The 18,662-nt window shown below is 51.3% G+C and overlaps 8 protein-coding genes across 8 annotated transcripts; 4 read left to right on the forward strand and 4 right to left on the reverse strand.

The window, feature by feature from the left end:
* Positions 1 to 1,050: 1,050 nt before the first annotated feature.
* On the reverse strand, positions 1,051 to 2,153 carry M438DRAFT_300615 (uncharacterized protein; the record flags this gene model as incomplete). Its single annotated transcript, XM_029902074.1, has 3 exons — positions 1,827 to 2,153; positions 1,645 to 1,773; positions 1,051 to 1,593 (listed from the first exon to the last, which is right to left on the reverse strand). Coding segments are annotated over exons 1-3 (861 nt in total), but the record flags the coding sequence as incomplete, so codon positions are not given.
* Positions 2,154 to 3,960: 1,807 nt separating this feature from the next.
* On the forward strand, positions 3,961 to 6,168 carry M438DRAFT_337035 (uncharacterized protein; the record flags this gene model as incomplete). The annotated part of the gene is made up of 2 exons (XM_029903947.1): positions 3,961 to 5,289; positions 5,410 to 6,168. 2 exons carry the CDS (start codon positions 3,961 to 3,963, stop codon positions 6,166 to 6,168), a joined length of 2,088 nt encoding a protein of 695 aa, XP_029758702.1.
* A 241-nt stretch (positions 6,169 to 6,409) lies between these two features.
* On the reverse strand, positions 6,410 to 7,614 carry M438DRAFT_407208 (uncharacterized protein). Its single transcript, XM_029909886.1, has 2 exons — positions 7,088 to 7,614; positions 6,410 to 7,022 (listed from the first exon to the last, which is right to left on the reverse strand). Exons 1-2 carry the CDS (start codon positions 7,245 to 7,247, stop codon positions 6,514 to 6,516), a joined length of 669 nt encoding a protein of 222 aa, XP_029758703.1. The 5' UTR covers positions 7,248 to 7,614; the 3' UTR covers positions 6,410 to 6,513.
* Positions 7,615 to 8,162: 548 nt separating this feature from the next.
* M438DRAFT_347285 (uncharacterized protein) lies at positions 8,163 to 9,383 on the reverse strand. Its single transcript, XM_029905865.1, has one exon. It carries the CDS (start codon positions 9,340 to 9,342, stop codon positions 8,599 to 8,601), a length of 744 nt encoding a protein of 247 aa, XP_029758704.1. The 5' UTR covers positions 9,343 to 9,383; the 3' UTR covers positions 8,163 to 8,598.
* Positions 9,384 to 10,032: 649 nt separating this feature from the next.
* Positions 10,033 to 12,196, forward strand: M438DRAFT_382312 (uncharacterized protein). The gene is made up of 5 exons (XM_029908917.1): positions 10,033 to 10,625; positions 10,676 to 10,930; positions 10,983 to 11,177; positions 11,230 to 11,403; positions 11,460 to 12,196. The coding sequence occupies exons 1-5, from the start codon at positions 10,459 to 10,461 to the stop codon at positions 11,854 to 11,856; spliced, it is 1,188 nt and encodes a 395-aa protein (XP_029758705.1). The 5' UTR covers positions 10,033 to 10,458; the 3' UTR covers positions 11,857 to 12,196.
* Positions 12,086 to 12,914, forward strand: M438DRAFT_53153 (uncharacterized protein). The gene has a single exon (XM_029910162.1). It carries the CDS (start codon positions 12,214 to 12,216, stop codon positions 12,682 to 12,684), a length of 471 nt encoding a protein of 156 aa, XP_029758706.1. The 5' UTR covers positions 12,086 to 12,213; the 3' UTR covers positions 12,685 to 12,914.
* Positions 12,915 to 14,233: 1,319 nt separating this feature from the next.
* On the reverse strand, positions 14,234 to 15,079 carry M438DRAFT_248979 (DNA glycosylase; the record flags this gene model as incomplete). Its single annotated transcript, XM_029899627.1, has 1 exon — positions 14,234 to 15,079. A coding segment is annotated over one exon (846 nt), but the record flags the coding sequence as incomplete, so codon positions are not given.
* Positions 15,080 to 16,516: 1,437 nt separating this feature from the next.
* Positions 16,517 to 18,331, forward strand: M438DRAFT_337040 (uncharacterized protein; the record flags this gene model as incomplete). Its single annotated transcript, XM_029903948.1, has 3 exons — positions 16,517 to 16,657; positions 16,722 to 17,014; positions 17,068 to 18,331. 3 exons carry the CDS (start codon positions 16,517 to 16,519, stop codon positions 18,329 to 18,331), a joined length of 1,698 nt encoding a protein of 565 aa, XP_029758708.1.
* Positions 18,332 to 18,662: the final 331 nt, after the last annotated feature.

Below are 18,662 nucleotides of genomic sequence, written 5' to 3' on the forward strand. Positions count from 1 at the left end.
TGCCAAGTGCGACAGGAGAGATCAGGAGGGAGTTTCCGTTCTTACTGAAATTGTTGCAATATTTTCCATCGTTCGTGCAGAGCGTACTCGCAACAGTCTGCATCGGCCTGGGAAATGTCCGGGGGAATTGTGCATTTGTTGTGGTCGGTCCAGAAGCCAGTGCGTTAGGGGTGCGGTCCTTCTAAACAGGCGGATCGATTCCAGAAGCAGCCAAGAATGCCAGGTTCAAAACATCCTGGAGAAGTCCTCATTTTCATTTCCTGGGCGTGGAGCAGGACCACGAGATCGATTTCGACATCAAAGGCAGGTCTGGATATATGTACGAGAGAGGTCGTTAAAGTGCTGCCTCGGGGGTTGAATCCTGCTCGTATTGACTGACGACGCCTTGCGCATTCTTCAGCCACTTTTGATTGTTTGACTCCCAAAAACCCGTACGCCGGGTTGCAATGCACTGCTGTACGAATTCTAGAACACAGTCAGTAGTGAGTGAGGGGCTTTTGCTAATCTTGTAGGCTTTCGCTGGCATGTATATTCGCAAAAAGTCCCTCTTTGGCCGATCACGACATTCATGCACTTCATAAACGAAACCGTGGCGGTAACCGCGGGCGCCGATGCTGACAGTCTGGCTGACGAAAGAGGACATTCATTGGGCATTATAGATGTTGGCTATTTCTAGCTACCAGACACGTTGATCGCTCGAGTCATCATCACGCCTTTGCCAGAGTACGGCGGCACCCAGGTTCTCGCAGTTTCATACGCATGCTGTTCGACCAGCGAACCTTGGCTCCCTTCTCGTTGCAACGTATGATTTTCAACGCTGAGTTCGTCCATCTCTGTCTGATGTTCACTTCTGGGTATCGTGGCAATGATCGTGTGCGTCCGCGAGCCCGCATTGTCAAAGACTTGGAAGCCCTTTTGGTCGGCAAAACTCACATGTGACTTGGTCGCACGGTGTGTTCCTGTCCTCCTCCTACTATTGCTCGCATTGCTGTGTTTGGTCCTGCCGTAGCCTGTGTGAAAAAAAGATGGCAACGTCTTCTCTACCATGCTCTTGAAAAGTGGTCGTAAGGCTGAGAGGGATGCAGCCGTGATTGCCAAACCCGGCTCCACAACGGAGAGTAGTCCAGCATCAATGGCATGCTTGAAGAATCTGGCGTCAACCGACAGCCCACCGAGATATGCGATACGGATGATGGAGGCGATGCTGCCGAGACAGCCCATGCTCAAAAGCACACCAGCTGAGATCTTTGCTTGCCGAGGCATATGGCTGTTCCAGAGAATGATACCTGGAAGGGTCGCAAAGACAATATCGGCGGCGGCGTTGAGTGCGCCGGAAATGTAGACCAGAGGCATAATCGCTCCGTTCGATATACATTTTCCCTTGTAGGCGTTGATGAGCAAGTCGGGCGGGCTTCCACACCGGAAGGTGACGAGGAAGATGAAGATGACGCTGTAAAGAGTGTAGATTCCGGTCGAGGTGTAGATCAGGCGGCGCTGCCATTTTACGACGACAATCCTTAAAAAGAATATCGCCAAGCTGATCTTGAACAGGATTGTGGTGAGGATGTAGAGGGCGTTGTACACGACGACGAACTATGGCAGATCAGTAAGTATGGCACATGTCAGAGGCTGATCTAGACACACCTCAAGAGCTTTCGTCAAGACGATCCAGATGGCTTCGAGATTTGCTGTCATGTATGCAGATTCTACTTCTGGAGCGCGGCAGTACTTGGCCTCTACTAATAAACATGCGCAGAACGAGGTGAATGTGACCTAGACTTGGTCAGTTTTATGCAAGTACGGAGACAGTATACCCTTAAACTCACTGCCGACATGAGAAGTATAGCATCATCCCATCCAAACGCCCGGATCATGAACATGCGAACATAGACTCGTAAACTGATTGACGTCCAGACAAGTATGAGGAATGCAACACCAAATCCAGTCATAAGGTGTGCCTTTGGTTGCAACTCTAGCACATTTGGAAGGAGTGATATGTCGAAAGAGTCTGCCATGACGCCGTCTACTTTGAACAACAGACGCAAAGGAGAGAATTGGGAAGACCTGCAGCGGCAAGGTCCAGTATATACTTACCAGATGCCAGATCCATGGGCCCGCCTTTCCGCTGCCACTTGCAATGTTATATGAGCGCCATTAGCAGAAAATGGCGGACATGACCGAATAAAACCATGGGTTCTTGTCTTAGTGGAGATCGGGCGGCGTCTAGAGTGGCATCACGAATATCGCTACCATGCAATAGACTTATTCAGCCGCCGGGGTTCTCTTCCTTCGTATGGAGAATACTGAACTCGCATGAGTCGCACCGGTGCTCGGGTCACAGTATGAGCCGTCTCCAGTGCGTAAGGCAACGAGATGCAATCTATCGATCGTGTGCCGAAGCGGATCTGAACCATCAACAAGGATGGCGGCTCAAATTGGTAACGAAGACCTCGAAAGGTCAAACCATTTAGGTCAGAAAGTAAAACAACTCATCAGCCAGATATGATTTAATGTTTGATAGTTCCTGAGGTCCGAGATGTCTTGTTGTCTGACAGCCGTTCGCATGTTCAACGGCTCGCTAAATCAGAGTTTGATAGAAGTCGTGGAAGCGACGCTAGAATCGTAAAGCAGACGACTACACTTGCAGGCTTTCCAGAGAGATTGGTATGCGAAGAACCACCTGCCTATTGAGCCTATTCCAAATGCTTTTTCAGCTCGTCGGCGGCAGGGCCCTAGAATAGATGAACGGACGGAAAGATGAGTTGATAAGCGAGAGCGAGGCCTATCGGTCTAAGAGTCCGCATCACAGGTTACGGCACATTCTGTCTGTGCCCCACTGGCGCATTGTGCACACAAGCCAGTGAGAACGGGTCAATGGATCCCGATGATGAAGTCCATCCTTTAGACTCTAGAGGATGATTTGTGGTAGAGCGAGGTGCCGGCATATGAACGCGTGGGGATAACCAGGTGAAACTTACTCATGTAAGACGACAGGGCATAAAGTGGTCAGTCCTCTGTTGTTTCGAGGACGAGGTCATCTGGGCAGTATCAGAGCAAGACTCCTGTTTTTCATAGTAGGTAGTCTCCTGTCGCTCCCAATGGGTCGAGAGTCCTTTGCAATACTCGGAAGTTACGGAGTAGTGAGCTCGTGAAAGACACTTTCCCATGAGGATGGATGTATCCGACAAGGGTCCATTGACCAGAAAAGATCAAGCGCCGACATTTGGACCTCGACTGGTCCACAATCCTCGACAAGACTCTGGCGCGGGATTGTGGATGAAGGGCGTTCCCATGGCTTGGCGTTCCGGTGTTTCAGATCGAGGTTTTGCCGTCACTCCCGCATGGTCCGCACGCGACCTTCATGCGTCTCTCACACTCATCTCTCGCTCGAATGCGAAACCGAGGAGACGTGTCTGAACACGAATAAACGCGTTACAATGTCCCGACTCCAGAGTGAGGAGTCTTCGAAAAGGACAATCCTCTGGTCGAGTCCCGTCCTGGTCGTGGATACTTTGTCAAGGTCGACGATGTGTCGTTCAGAGCGGTGAGCAACTGGTTCAGATGCAATGAGATCGAATGAAGGCACCCTCGACCGTCGCAGCACATCCATGTTCCGATCACTCAATAGATGCACCATGCGAGATATTCTTGGATGTGATGAGAGGAAGAAAATGACAGGTAGGATGTGTCGGTATGCAGCTAACACTGCAACGCGAACAAGCAAGACTGCGCGTTGCCGCAAAGTGCAGTCGACATTGATTAAGACCAAACGAGCAAAATCCCAACACTCGGCGACGAAACTGAAATTTCGCGTCGTAAACAAGTCGACCGTCACATGTTTGGCTTCCACTCGATCAACAAACACACTTCAATGAAGACTGACAACAGGAAAACAAACTATCCACATCTTTGTTCTTTGCTCACCACGAGCTTTGTTTAGTCAAACCACAGGCTTTCTCCATGCCGCAAAGGCACGAGACGACGCCTCCATGGGGCAAGAAGCGCAAGCGCGAGCTCTCTTCCTCTCCTTCACCACCACCCGACGACTTCGTACCACGAGACTACGAGGAGATCAAACGACTCAAGACAGAAGATGAGGCTCTTCCACCCTGGTCAAGGCACAGTGATCCTCTTAGTCCGAGTTCACTCTCTTCCTCGGCAGTATGGAGAAGCTCTAAGAATGACGACCTCACAAAGGCTGTGAAGACCATGTTCGACTGGACTCGATCCGACGAACCAGTCGAAGAGTCGATTCTTCATATGAAGCGCATCGTCAACCTCTGTCAAGATGAAGCATCTGGCGTGAAGAAGTGGAAGACGGTCATCGCAACATACCAGTCTCTCGGAGCCACGTCAGAAGATGTCAACGACCTGATCGAGGCGCGTGAGCCTTTCTGGACACAAACACGGGTGCGCCATGTATCGACTACCATAGCGACACCTAGAGCTCTAGCAGACTCGATACGCTCCATGGTCGAAGAGAGTGAGAGGAACAACGGCCGATATCTCGACAGGGAGCTCAAGGATCAATTGATGAAGGCCGTTGATCGCGTCTTTCCTCGCGCGCCACCTGTGCTTCTCAATGCTCAATCTCCATCGTTTACACCTGCAGGTCCCTCTGCACCTGCACCTGCGCCTTCTTTCAGTGGACATGGCGTTGTTCCTGAAAAAGATCCCGCATCCGGGCAATACCAAGCGCCAGTCGCACAGATGGCCAGAAACAACGAACCGGCTCCTGCCTCACTTCCACCGCCTAGTTCAATCGGCCATCAACAAGCTCACTTAGCTCCGCCGACAGATCCGCGCCTCATGTCGAGACGACCAGGTTGGGCACCGTCCTCAGACTCCGACTCAAAGCCTCGAGCTGCAAGTCTTAGCAAGCCACGAACTGATAGCCTTACCGAATTGTCCTCAAGAAAGTCTTCGGCCGCAACCCTCGTTTTGGCAAGTCCCGCCGAGCCGTCTCAAACGGTGCAACATCCATCACATAAGCGGCCATCTTTACACAAGGGGTCCTCTCAGCACTTGCGATCTCCAAGTCCTGAGCCGTCTCAGGTCATAAAGCCGAAACGTCCTACTCGCTGGGCCACTGAAGCTGTGAAACCCGTGGGCATTGAACCTCTACGCGACCAAAGACCACCAAGCCCTTCGGCATCGCCAAAATCAGCAACCACCGCAGCACTTCCTATCCAGTTCAGACTCGCTACTGGCTCCAATTCTGCGCCGTTACGCCCACGACCCCATCTTGGACTAGATGTCGAAGTTGCGCGCAAAACTATCGACAAAAATGTAAGTCTTTAAGTGTACAGTGTCTGTGTAGTCCCGTCTTGATCGGGAACCATAGGCTCATATACTCTGAACCAGTAGTGCATTTCGCCCAGAAAACTCATATTGACAATGTTCATCCAGGTGTTCGCTACACCGTCTTCTGCTTCGTCAGAAAGTCGCAGATGCTCTGCTCACAATCTCCAGCCTCCGACACGCCCGCGTAGTCTGCCCCTGTTCCAGGCTAGGATCATGCCTAAAGAGCCCCTGAATAGTCAGGCGCAGCAAAAGTTGGAAATCATGAAAGCTTGCGATTACAAGGGTGTGCCTGCTCAGGAGACAACGCCTTGTCCCTCAAAGGATGGTTCGTGGGTGCTGCACTTCAAAGACATAAGAGACCTGCGCACTTCACTCGGCAGATTGATCATTCTACGCGATATCAGCATACCTGTGCTTACGTACGCACCCGGCCAGTCATTTCAAATGTTCGCCATGTTCACGAAGCCCGGAGTGATAACGTCAAGCTTCGACATCGACATCATCAACACACTTGCTCGCACCTTCCGTCCTAGAAAATTCACCATGCGCAGGCAAATGATATGGAATGGCTCGAGAAAGTACAAGTTTCTCAAATGGCTAGTAATCTTCGAAGAGCCCCTTGATCGAGAAAATTTCAACTTGGACGTGACGACAGCTGGATTCAGAGACACATTGGAGTTCTTCGGTTTATCTTCCTCCGATGACTTTCAGCGTTGTTGGGTGTGTTCCAACGGCAATCATGTTACAGCTTATTGCAGCTTTCTCGAGAGCATCGAACCTCCTCATGGACATGATCAGTTCTTGACTACAATCCCTCGGCTGATGGATAGAGCCATCTCTGCATCAGACAGGGATGATTGTTGAGGCCATAGGGTCGCAGAATGTACAGACATCCACTTGTTTTTTCAGTGCGAGTCTGTGGCATTTTGCTCTTGGCGAACATTCTCATTCATCAGCAGGACATTGTGCATTGATACGGACGTTCAAAAGGTGCGTCCATCTTCTGAGGGGGCACACGATGCTCAATCAACAATCACGGTAATACACGAGACCACTAGCATAGCACGCAAATGTTCATACATACATACATCGGCCAGCAATCAAGCCAGCTCTAGTTTCATCGTGCTATTCTTCAACCACTGCTTTTGTATTTGACTCCTAACATCTCTTTCCAAACCGCACCCCATTACATCCCTCCCCCCCCAAACTCTAAGCAGTCTTTGTGTTATTCTCATTCTCGGTCAAAAAGTAATTAGCAGCAATCGGCTTTCCAACCTGCTCACTCAACGCCTCCACACTGAAATTCATCCTCGCGAACGAATCACTGGCGTTATTATACCTCTGCATAGCCCCCACTTCAGGCTTCCACCCCTCGGGCTGCTCAAACAAATACAAGACGTAATTATGCGCCTCGTCACCCTGTGGCGGCATGGGACCTTGATAGTCTGCAATTGGGGCAGAGAAGTTTTGGAGTTGTTGGTGGGGAGGGATGGCGTGCACGTTGTATTCGAACCAATGGAGGCGTGTGGTGCGGTTGGGCCCGATACCTGGGACCAAAGAGGCGAAATCGGTGGTGTTTGGGAGGGCGAAGTAGGGGAGGTTTAGGTCGACGAGGGTGAAGAGGTAGGTTTGGTCCTTCTTTGGTTTGTGTTTCTTGAGACCGCGGTTGCGGTTTCGGGGGTTGGGGGCGTAGACGGAAGGTTGGGCTGCATCGACGACTGAATGGTGTGTTAGTTGGGTGATGTTTTGTCAAGGGTCGAAGGGGAAGAAAAGGGATATTTACCTGATTGAGCGATCAGTTCGCCGGGTTGGACGACGTTGTTGGCGAAGACGAGGCCAAGGGTGTTGGGGACCTGAGGGGAGGAGCCTGCTGGAGTGGCTGCAGAGGTCAACTGCACGCCAGCGGCAGCAGCGACACCGAGGAGATATTGAGAGGTCTTCATTGTGTATGATTTATGTTTACGGTATATGGGAGGGAAGGAACGGGGTAGAGTTGGGGATATCTGATGATTATATAGTCTCGGGGACGATCCCTTCCTTGCGGGTGTTCGTGGAGAGGTTATTGGATGTTATAAATCTAGATCTGGATGATCATCCACGCCGTCTTGTTCCATATGACTTCCAAACCTTCTCACATCCTCGGAGAATCGATATCAGCCTGTTGTATCACCACGAATCACCACGAGACGTCCTGCATATTCGTTGACTGACTTCCACAGCCTTGTTATTACTCGGCTCACGGCATGGCTGACCATAACCGAACCACATTCGAGGAAGAAACAATCTCCGTCCTTGGTATGCAGGCAGTCACGTCCGGCAGATGGGTTGCAGTTGCTCATCCCGGATATCTTCATCCCTGTCGATATGTAACAAGCATGCAGTCGAAACCCTGGATGACGCCCTTAAAGCTAAAAGCAAAAGAGATGACGAGGACGAAGTGGCTGGAACAGATGAGCCGCGGTTCGGCGATAGCGTCCCGGAGTTTAGATCTTGCTCGCTGTGCGGGTTACCCTGGTGGAGGAATTGCACGTCTTTTGTTGCGTAGCATCTGGCAATTTTCGTGATCTGGCTGCATAGGAAGTGCTTACTAGGCTCGTCGTGTTATCTTGTAATAGGTGTATTTGTTTAGGTAAGTTTGCGACCATCTTGTGATGTCAAACACTTCTCTAAAAATGCCTGTGGTAAAAAGCATTAATGTGATCAGAAGCGTTGATGATGATCACAGATGACATCCTAAAACTGTGAGGTAATGCTGTTGAATGTATCTCAGACACAGAAGAGAACACCAGTGCCTCAAGCATGCACTTCGGCTGCGGTTTCTCGAAGCTCTAAGGCTGCGAATGATCGAAGTGGTCATGGTTGGAATTGAAGGTGAGCAAATTTTGATTGTTTCTATCGAACAGTCTTTACCGCGTTATTAGAGTACGCTGCAGTATCATGTTATCGACGGCCAATTCATATGGCCTTTCGATAAGATTTTTTCGGACGAGAACTTTCGGCAAACTCACCAGCAGAGACGAGGGGCTCTGTGGCCGTCTACACCGTGTCTCATATGTAGCATGGGCGCATCTCGCCAGCAGGACTCGGTAAGACAGAGATGCGCTCCATGGCGAAGCGCACAATGACCTTGGGAACGACTCAACTGCTGGCCTATTGGACGCGATGTGCGCTACACGCCGGCAGATGTTATCCCTAATACTCAGTTGACATGCAGAGTGGGGTTGTGTCTGCTCAAGGCGTCAGGTGTGTCGCGGAGAGGGTTGTGTAGAAGCAAGTGCTGTCTTGTCGCATCCTTCAATAGGGTCTGTTTCTTCCTCCTCCACGCTCACGTTCACCACCGCTACCGCCTCTACCCGAGCGAGCGTATTCCGGGACTCTTTCGCCTCGTCTCCATTCTCCGTGAGGGACGCCCATAGGACCAAAAGCTCTGTCTCCGCCTCTTCCTGATCTAGGTGGACGGCCGTTCTCGCCGCGTGGTGGACCGCCTCGACCAGATGTGCCTCTGATGGCAGGGGTGGCAGGTGGTAGAGGAGCGACGGAACCATCGGCCAAGGGTGGGAAGACGGCGCACGAAATGTAGTCGCCAATGACGAAGCGCGCATCTGCGAGCGTCTTTTGCGCATCACCATCCATACGTCCGAGAGCGGCAGGATCGTTCTCTTGATCGTAGTCGTCGCCGTGACCCAGAATCACACTACCCAGCTCTTTTGATAACCATCGTCCTGGAGCATCTGATCCGCCTGATGCAGGGACACTACGCGTATCCGGAAAGACCAGACGGTAGCCAATGCGCGTGCCGACCGAAGGTGATGGGAGTAAGCTGGGCAGGGCGGTGGTGAGGAGTGTGGTCAATTCGGCGAGAGTGCAAGAAGGCCAGGTGTAGATTTGAAGGCTCGATTGTTGTAACCACGATGGCGGCGGCACTGTCGAGAACTCGTTCGGTGAGTGGAAGCCATTGGATCGGTAGTACAGTCGCAGGAGGAATGGGGTAGTCGTCTGACGATCGATCTTCTGATCTGGGGTAGGTTGAAGCGCCATTGCGAAATGATGATTCGTGTTGCGAAGATGTTTACTCGAGTAGGTAGCTCTTCTGTTCAACTGCTGCACCCTCCAAACTTGTGCTTGTGCTTGTGAATTTGTCTTGGCAGCATCATCGGCACCCACGCTTTCCGCTCCGCTGCCTCCATCAGCCCTGCCATCTCCGCTCACTTACACATCCTCTCTGATATCATTGATATCTCATCACCAGCTTCACACATCGTCTACCACTCTTTCACTACACAAGCTCATGCTCGATCATCCACATATACACAACTTCTCAATGCTGACAACCCGCATAACTACGTTGGCCCTTCGACAGCCTCGTCTGAGTCTGGCCAACCCGTTCTGCTTTCCCGAATTCCAACGGCCTCTGTTTCGGGACTTCACCACAACATTTACCTAACCCAATATTGCCATGTGGCTTTCAACTCGGATGCGCCTTTCACTCTCTTCTGCCTGCTGCTCATAGAGGCTGTGACTGGTCTCCACTCTGACTTATCATCATGTCCATTCGAAGGCTTCCAGTTCATGTGTTTCTCTTGCATGTCAAATGTCTAGAATGGCATGAAGTGACAGAAAATGTGCTCCTCAACATTCTGGAATTCTTCGTCGGTATTCCACCGCGGAATCTCTCCCCACAACCGTCCTGGGAATCAGTCTGACCGTTGGTCTCTCTGTACTAACCTTCAGCCCGTTTAGCTATTGCCTACCGTCGACCTACCCAAGGCTCACTTTTCTCAGTGCTTATCCTCGATAGCCTCGTCCTGATCTGCAATTGCACCATGTGTCGAGTCAAGCACCAAGTCTGCACCACATCTAGCTCGTCACGGCCCGCAACTGCAATGCGCCTCGTCCCCAATCTGCTCTTTTGCCATCCGTTTTCGAGATGCTCTCCTGTTTTGACCGTTCAACTTTCGATAGATGTTTAGTCCCCAGGTGAAACACTTCTGGTCTGCTTGACTCCTGTATGCACTTCTGATATAAGACTCCATCCTCTCCTCTCACATCTACGCCATATTCTCCGCAAGTCATTCTCTCGTTGTGTGCTACTATTCCACTGACCATTTCCATTCTTTCATCCATCTATTATCCACTCATTAATAACTAATCACCATGCACACTGCTACTCTCCTTATCCCCATCCTTGCCGCTCTGGCACAGGCATCTCCTCAGTCTGCTCCCAAGACCAACGACTATGCTTCTATGCCTGGTGCTGGTGAGGGCCAGGCTCAAGCCAGAGCTCAGATGAAGGCTGCCGGTCAACCTGTTGATGCCGGAATGTATGTTTTTTAGTATTCCAGATTGAGACTTTGTGCTAAGTAAATCCTAGGGCTGGCTCCAACAGCACCATGAGCGCCTCAAGCTCTGCTATCTACCCTACCTCAATGCAAAATGCAACCATGACTGCATCATCCACATTCAGCTCCTCCATGGCTGCTTCTTTGACCAGCTCCATGATCAGCTCGATGATTAGCTCTTCGGCCACTTCTTCTGGTCCCGCCACAGACTACTCTAACATGCCTGGTGTTGGTGCTGGGCAGTCTGCAGCTAAATCTTCTGCTGGTTCTACCGGTACTGCTGCTTTGTAAGTTGGTGTCTATCCGAATTTTTTGAGAGTCATGTTAACATTCCTCAAGCCCCTCTCCTTCCTCTACCATCAGCTCTTCCGCAAAGTCTACAACAATCAAGGCATCTTCAACCAAGAAGAGCTCCAGCTCTAGCTCAGCCAACGCCGCCTCAACTGGCTTTGCTGGTATGCCCGGTGCTGGCGCTGGTGAAGCTTCTGCCATTGCCTCTGCTCATTCCGCCGGTCACCCCGTTGCGGCCACAATGTAAGTTGATCAAAACTTCGTGACTCTACCCAGACTTCTGACTCCATCGTAGTCCTGCTGCTTCTTCTTCCACCAAGAAGGCCAGCTCGAGCACAAAGAAGAGCAGCAGCAGCAGCACTAAGAAGTCTGTTTCCACCGGCTTTGCCGGCATGCCCGGTGCCGGTGCTGGTGAGGCTTCTGCCATCGCATCAGCCCACTCCGCTGGACACCCTATCTCGGCCACTATGTACGTGTTGAACCTTGCCATCAAATCAATGTGATCATATCTAACACTCTTCCCAGCCCCAAGCCCTCATCTACCTCTACCAAGAAGATGAGCACTTCTACCAAGCACACCAGCAGCAGTGTCAAGAAGCCCGTCACCAGCTCAAAGAAGGTCACTTCCACCAAGAAGAGTACTTCCTCCAAGAAGGCTGCTTCAAGCACTCACAAGCCTTCTTCCACCGCGCACAAGGTCTCCTCCAAGAAGGTCTCTGTTTCCACCAAGAAGCCTGCGTCTACTCTCAAGACTACCACCAAGCCCAAGTCTAGCTCTAAGAAGACCACTGCAAAGTCGACCAAGAAGAGTACTAGCTCCAAGAAGGCTGTCTCCACCAAGAAGTCTTCCTCCACCAAGAAGTCTTCCTCTACTAAGAAGTCGTCGTCGACCAAGCACGCCACTTCCACTCGCCGCGCATAGATTGTCCGCAGCGGCCGTAGTAGTGTTAGGGATAGACATGAAGGTGGCCTGAAAGCAGAAGAAAGTTGACGATAGAAAGTGAGGAGAAGTCATACATAGCATACGTTGGAGTTTTTCGAGGACGTTTAAACTAATGTTTTTATTTTTATTTTGTCAAGATCTAGACTATTTCAAAAGACTGTTAGTAGAGGACGAAGCAGTTCAAAAAGAAACCATTCATTCATGTCTCGAACCAAATCAAGTTCGTGAAAAGATTACCTAGATGTCAGGCTTTGCTTGCCGACTTGCTCAACCTCTTGCATCACTTTCCATCGCCTCTTGAAGGTGTGTGGTTGATATTTGTGCTGTGCCGGAGTGATGGAGCGTACGTGGTCTTCGTTGTCGTGCCCGGGCTCGATTCTCAAACGCTACGCAAGAATAGCCAGCAACGGTGGTATAGAGCCCCCCTACCTCTTCTTAGTTCTTCTCTTCCAAACAACTCGATTCGAACTAATGACTGTGCACCACCTTCTGCTTCTAACTCCAATGTGGATTGTCGCTGCTGTGCGCTTTCTTTTTCAAGGCCCTGCTCATAGTCGGACATACGAACGAGGTTGGGCGTTGACTACGGAACTGCTTGTTGTCTTGTTGATAGCGTCGCTAGGGGAGCGGTGGTTGGAGGTAACGCACAAAGGTGTGCTGTTTTGTTGTATCGCAGTAGCGAGTGTACGGGATGTTTGTTGTCGTGCCCGGGTTCGTTGCTCGAGTACGACTAGTTGTTTTGACGTGGGCGATAGTCTTCATTTGGTTCTTACGTTCGAGAGGGGGACTGTGCCGTACTTTGGGTGAACGTGGACGGAGTTTGCAGATGTGTGCAGGCGAAGTTCGGAGGTGTGTACGGACGTAACAGATCACTGGCACATTGGTAAAGGTTAACTTGGTAGATTTGTGTGTTGAGAAGGAAGTGGGTGCCAATGCAGATGGTGATGAGCTTTCGTTGTTTGTCAGACGACTGGAAGGACGTTCCATTGCGCTCCTTGCTAGTCGCTCGGCTTTTGTGATGACTTGCGAGAAAGTCCAAGCGGGACTGTTTCTGTCCCTGCAACGAAGGACGGTAGTGGTGTTCTGAATACTTCTACCGCTGCCATCGAGAAGATGTTGCAGATGCGTACTGCAACCTCAAGTTCCAAGGCATTTGATAATCATTCCATCTAGGAGGTCCAGGGCGAAGGAGATTTAGCTTGCCAAGGGAATTCAGCTTGCGAGGATGCTCAGCTGGTAACAAAAGCTGCCCTAATGAACCGATACGTTACGCAAGCTCGACGCGGATGCGATGGATGCATATCTGCCGTACCCAATGATGGGCTCCCGGATCTAAAATCGACGTAGCGAGAATGCTCACTCCTGCCTCACCGTGTGCCAAAGTTTGTCGCCGACAATCGTGTAGGAACGCACAATGATTTCCGAAAGTAGGGCCAGGTCCAAAGCGAGAGTTTCGGACCTTTGCTCTCTTGGGGACGATGCGACCTTGCTCAATAGCATCGTGCATTTTGATGGGGTTCCGATGCACATGACTGCGGCTTGAACGATGTGACAATGTTTGGCAGGTGAGTTTAGGATGAATGGTCACCAGCCGCATCGAGGCGAAGATCGCAAGCCGGGACAGGATCGTTTGAGTATTGTTGACGCTGCTGAGCGATCGTTTCGCAAGAATGTGAAAGGCAAGGGCCAGATGAGCCTCTTTCTCAAAGTCTATTTGACTGTACTCGTATGGCTGGTGATCTTTGACAACACGCTGCACTGCCGCCATCTGCAGGGTAACACGCCTCAAGAACCCGGGTGGCAGTGATCCGCATCCAAATCAGCGACGAGGCCACCTGCATAGCCCCAATTCCCATGACGCCAAATGGAATACACGAGGGGCGAACATTGCCATCTCCGTCGTGCGTGGGGGGTTGACCAACAAACACATTCGGTACCGAGTCCGTCTCCGCGACCCAACACGACCGCTACACGGGAGATATTCCGGAGGCCATATCGGCCTGGGCGTTTCGATTGGCTTAGGTGATACGACTGCATGAGTTATATGCTGCAAGAGCCTGATGAACACGACTGAGAACGCAGGGTCCCAAGATAGCTCTATAATGCGATCTGTTAATTTTCCGGTGCTTGTGAACTCAAGCAGGTGAAATTGAGCTGAGCAGCCAGCTTGTAACACGAACGGCTTGCATCGAGTAACATGGTGGACCCCAAGCATGCCAGATTATCAAGCTATCAAAGACCATACATGCGTGCTGTCGACGTGTTGATTGTAGAAACAGGAATCTCCAAATTGAATCGTGTTTCAAGAATGTCATGCGTTCGACTCGTCTGCCCTTTGGTCTTCGCGCTGAGGTGGTGGCGGCCAACTCCGAGCGACTCTTCTTTCCTTACACCACTCGCCAAACGGCAGCCAGATGGCTTCTTTCTCGGCAGGCTTCAGACTGGCGGCAAGACCACTCGTACTTGTGGTGACAAACACCTTTGCGCCCTGATATCCATCCTCTCCAGCAGCGGCGACACGGCCCATGTTCTCCGTCTCGTCCTGCCAGCCCCAGTGAAACTCGGCCTTGGTTGGATTCTTGCCATGGCGATATCGGAATATAGCCTCCCAGATGCCTTTGCCGACGATACAAACACATTCAGGACGCCATTTGCGGCATTTCTCATCCAAGACAGGAGCACCATCACTCATCTCTGCCTTGCTGAGTTCGGCAGCATCTTTGGTGGGCCGCTCTACGATATTAGTATTCCCAAGCAAGTAACGGGCCGGCAGTTCGACATCTTGCTCGGGGCGTAACCGTTCATCAGTACAGCCGCTAGAATGAAGTAGCTTCCAAAACTGGTTCGAGGGATGTGCATATGCATGGCCTTGAGCTGCGGTGCGTATACCGGGATTTGTTCCCACAAATACAGCGATCAAATTTGGAGCCAGAATATCGGTAAGAGGACTGAGGTGTTGATACTTCGATGGAGGCGCGTACTTGCTTGGCGCCTTACGTTTCTTCGACGGTTTGATGGTTGATGAATCCTTCGATTGCTCAGCATTTTGCTCCTTGTTCTTTACTTGCTGCGAATCTGCCGCCACCGATGCTGGGCGTGCTCGTGACCGCAAAACTCGCGCTGGGCCGGCTTTAGTTGGAGAGACATCTGGGCTTTCATGAGCATACTGCTGCAACATGGCCTTGAAATTAGCTTCCGACATATCGTCAAGGAGATGAAGTGTATTATGGAAGAGATCAATTCCAGATGGAAGTTGTGAGATGATGGATGCCACGTGATGATGAGCTCATCGATGCGCTAAGGTTGCGAAGAGGAAAGTCCGCCGACCTATCGGAGCGAAAGGCCCACGCTCCGAATTTACGATTTGATCGGTTCATGCCATGCCAACTGCAAACCTGCCATGTTGGCCTGATTCCAAGTGCATGAATGCGTTCAGATGACTTCTAGAACAACATATTCGTGTTTGTAGAGTTAACACACACGCAAAAGGAAGCAAACGATCGAGATGGGTGAAACCGCAATGCCTGATTGCGATACTATTCTCCGATCACAGCGACTTGTTTCTACTTTTCAACGGGAAAGACTTTGAGACTTTGAAGATTACTGATATTCTGAAAATCCCAATGTGTCACGATATAGATCCAGACACGTCTGCGGTACTTTACCGAAGCTTGTCTCAATCTAGGTGCAACCTTCCCACTTGATTGAGGAGCATTCCAAGTGTCAGCACACCCTAACATCTACTATTTTGATGCCAGCCCACTGTTCGGCTGTCTAACCCCCAGTATTCATCAAAGCATAGAGTGTGGTTTCAACGTTCTTCCATACATTTCGCGACGAAAAGGGAAGGCGTACATCGAACAGTTGCTCAGCCGCAACCCGCGAATCCGTCATTCGAGGTATTCGTGCGTCGTATGATGAACGATACAACGATGGCAAATTGTTATTTCCGGTCCGAAATTTGTGCTTGAAGCAGCAGCTGGAGAGGCGATCAGATTTGCATCTTTACGGTCGGGGAGGAGGTAATGCATCCGATGAGATACGGAGTCTCTCCCGACGACTCATCATCTTGCCTGCCTATTATGTTTCCATCATGATCAACACGATGCGCTCCGGACGTCTCCTCCTGTTTTCCTCGCGCATTTGGTCCATGTATTGGTGTTGCTCACCCCTGTGCAGGAGCGCCATGACCCGTGGACATTCTAGAAGTCGCGTTATCTGCAAAATTGTCGGCCTTTTCTCGATTGGTCTTCTCCGTCCACACCTTATGCATTGTCTGCCCTTAATTGAACTTCCGTTTCCTTCGTTCTTCATCATCCTCCACTCGTTCCCGGCCAGAGTACATACTGTTGTACGCACATCCAAGCGACCTACCTTGGCCCGTTCACCGAGACGGCATCGACTCCGCCATTATCATTTTAGTAGGATTAAATTGGTAACGATCGAGCTCGAGACGTATCCTCTCGACCAATCTCTCGACCAATCTGGTCGCGTCACTGACGCTCCGAAAGCCAAGCTCTGACATATCCACTGAGTATAATAGCTCCGTGTTGCGGGGCCAACTCCGTGGGAAAAAGCCGGGTCTCAAAGCAAGCGGTCGGTTTCTTCTGGATAGTCCATGTTATACAACCATCGTCCAATGCCTCAGGACAGAGACAAACAACGTGGTAAGGCCATCGTTGTCGACGGGGAAACTCCTGGTCACTCGGGCAGTCAATCGTCGGCCCCAAGGAAACTGACTGCCGTCGCCTGTGTTGACTGTCGCAAGCGGAAACGCAAGGTATCTAGTCGTTCGAGCCCGACATTTTCTCCAATTTTGCAAGACTGACGCGTGTTCAATTCAGTGTAACGGAGAGCGACCATCATGTTCTGCATGCCAGACCAGAGGGTTATCATGCATGTATGATGTCGTCGAGGGTGCAACACGAACAGAGGACCTCAAACAAAAGGTCGTGACATTGTCGTCGAGAGTGCGCAACCTCGAGTTGTTCATCAACAAACTCAGGTACAGCACTGACAATGAAGCGAGCGCAATTCTCGCCCAGCTCAGGCTTGGAGACACTGTCGACGGAATCCTTGGCGTCGACATGGTCGAGGGCCTCTCGGAAATGAGTGAAGTCGACCAGTGGAAAGACCAGTATGTTGGTGTCGTGTCATGTCGTTGCAAGTTTTGGCTGACTTGTTGAACAGAGCGATACCGACACTCAAAAGTGTGTCGGCGTTTGGCATTGGACTTGCTCGTAACCCAACAGGTCCATCTCTGCTCACCAGCATTCCTCTATACGACTCGACGCGGTCGGAAAGGAGCACCAGCGTCGTGACCAACAGTCCCGGTGTGGTCGATGGGCTCGGACCCGAGACAAGTCAGCCGCGACAGGAACAGATCGAGTCCCCATGGGCTCGCTCGTTGTTCACCCAAGTCCATGCACAGCACCTGTTGTTCGAGGACGACCCGTACTCGGGGATGCAAGGCGCTGCTCACGAATCTTTCCCTATCCTCGATGGCGACGCCCCAAACTCAGTCTACCTCATGGGCGACCACAAGAGACTCTGGATCGACCCTACTCTCTCTGCCTCGACGCCAGGCATGCCTTCAGGCCCAGGCTCAGCCGCGTTGGAGAGACACACCAAAATCCTCGACAGGTACAGAGCTAGGCGTCGGATGCTCAACGAAGCTCGTCCAGGCGGCGACTGCGTCATGATAACGTCTCATCTGTTCAGCACTGGTGGGGCGTTTCCACCACTGTCCTCACCCATGAACCCGCAGTTGCTCGGCATGCCAGAGGTGACTGCGCCAGCGTGGTCAATCATGTCAATGTACCGCAATGACGACCCTGACTTGATGTCTGTCGTCTACGTCGACTTCATCCTCGAGAGCAAGAGACTGATTGCCAGCGGCATTCCTCCAGAACGCTTGTTTGGCACAGTACCAGATGTCGAGGTACTCGTCAACGAAGCCGAATTCGTTGGAGCTCCTGTCTTGTCCCAGTGGACTGCGAGACTAGCCAACAGCTTCGGCATCCAGTCGCTGGTATGTCGCATGGCTGTCATGTATATCCAGTGGTACCTGATGCGGTGGATCATCCTCCAGACTCCAGAGACCTATCTTGCCATTCCAGACTGGTACAGGCCGACGCCCTACCAGATGTTTGTTCCGCATCCCATCTACGCCGACTTTCATGTCTGGCCCAGACTTCGAGACGCCGTCATCCAACGCATCGACCTACAATGTCAACCAACATACTGGTACTCTGAAGCTGCCACGACCATCGACTGCAATTGGCCGGGCAACGTCCAAGATGCCATGTGCTATGATGGCAATAGAAAACTGAGGCTGGCGCCGGCGTTTGTTAAGCACATACTAGACTTGGGCAACTGGACCATCGGACCTGTCATCCGGAAACATATTCCAGACGCATGTACTGTTCTCCAGATCAAGTATGGACCTATGTGATGAGAGGAGGAACGGAAGTCAAAGAGCTATCAGCATACACTTGAGCATACATACCACCGCGGTTCTGATTGGCCATCGAAGCGCAGCCACGCCGGTTGTTCTCCGCCCAAAGAGCCTTGACCCAAAACGACAAACACTATCGACATAGATATTGCTATCTGGCCGGCCACGTCGTGGCTTTATACCCTCAACATACTAAACAGTGACGCGGAGTCGAAAAAGATTCATGCCCGGAGCCCTTTCCGAAAGTCGACGACATCAGCAGCACCCCAGATCCAAGAGGGCGGCCCGTGAGTCCGTTTCCGCAACGCCCATTCAAGTGTGGACAGCA

Source organism: Aureobasidium pullulans (assembly GCF_000721785.1).
Source record: "Aureobasidium pullulans EXF-150 unplaced genomic scaffold scaffold_14, whole genome shotgun sequence".
Classification (NCBI taxonomy): Eukaryota; Fungi; Ascomycota; class Dothideomycetes; order Dothideales; family Saccotheciaceae; genus Aureobasidium; species Aureobasidium pullulans.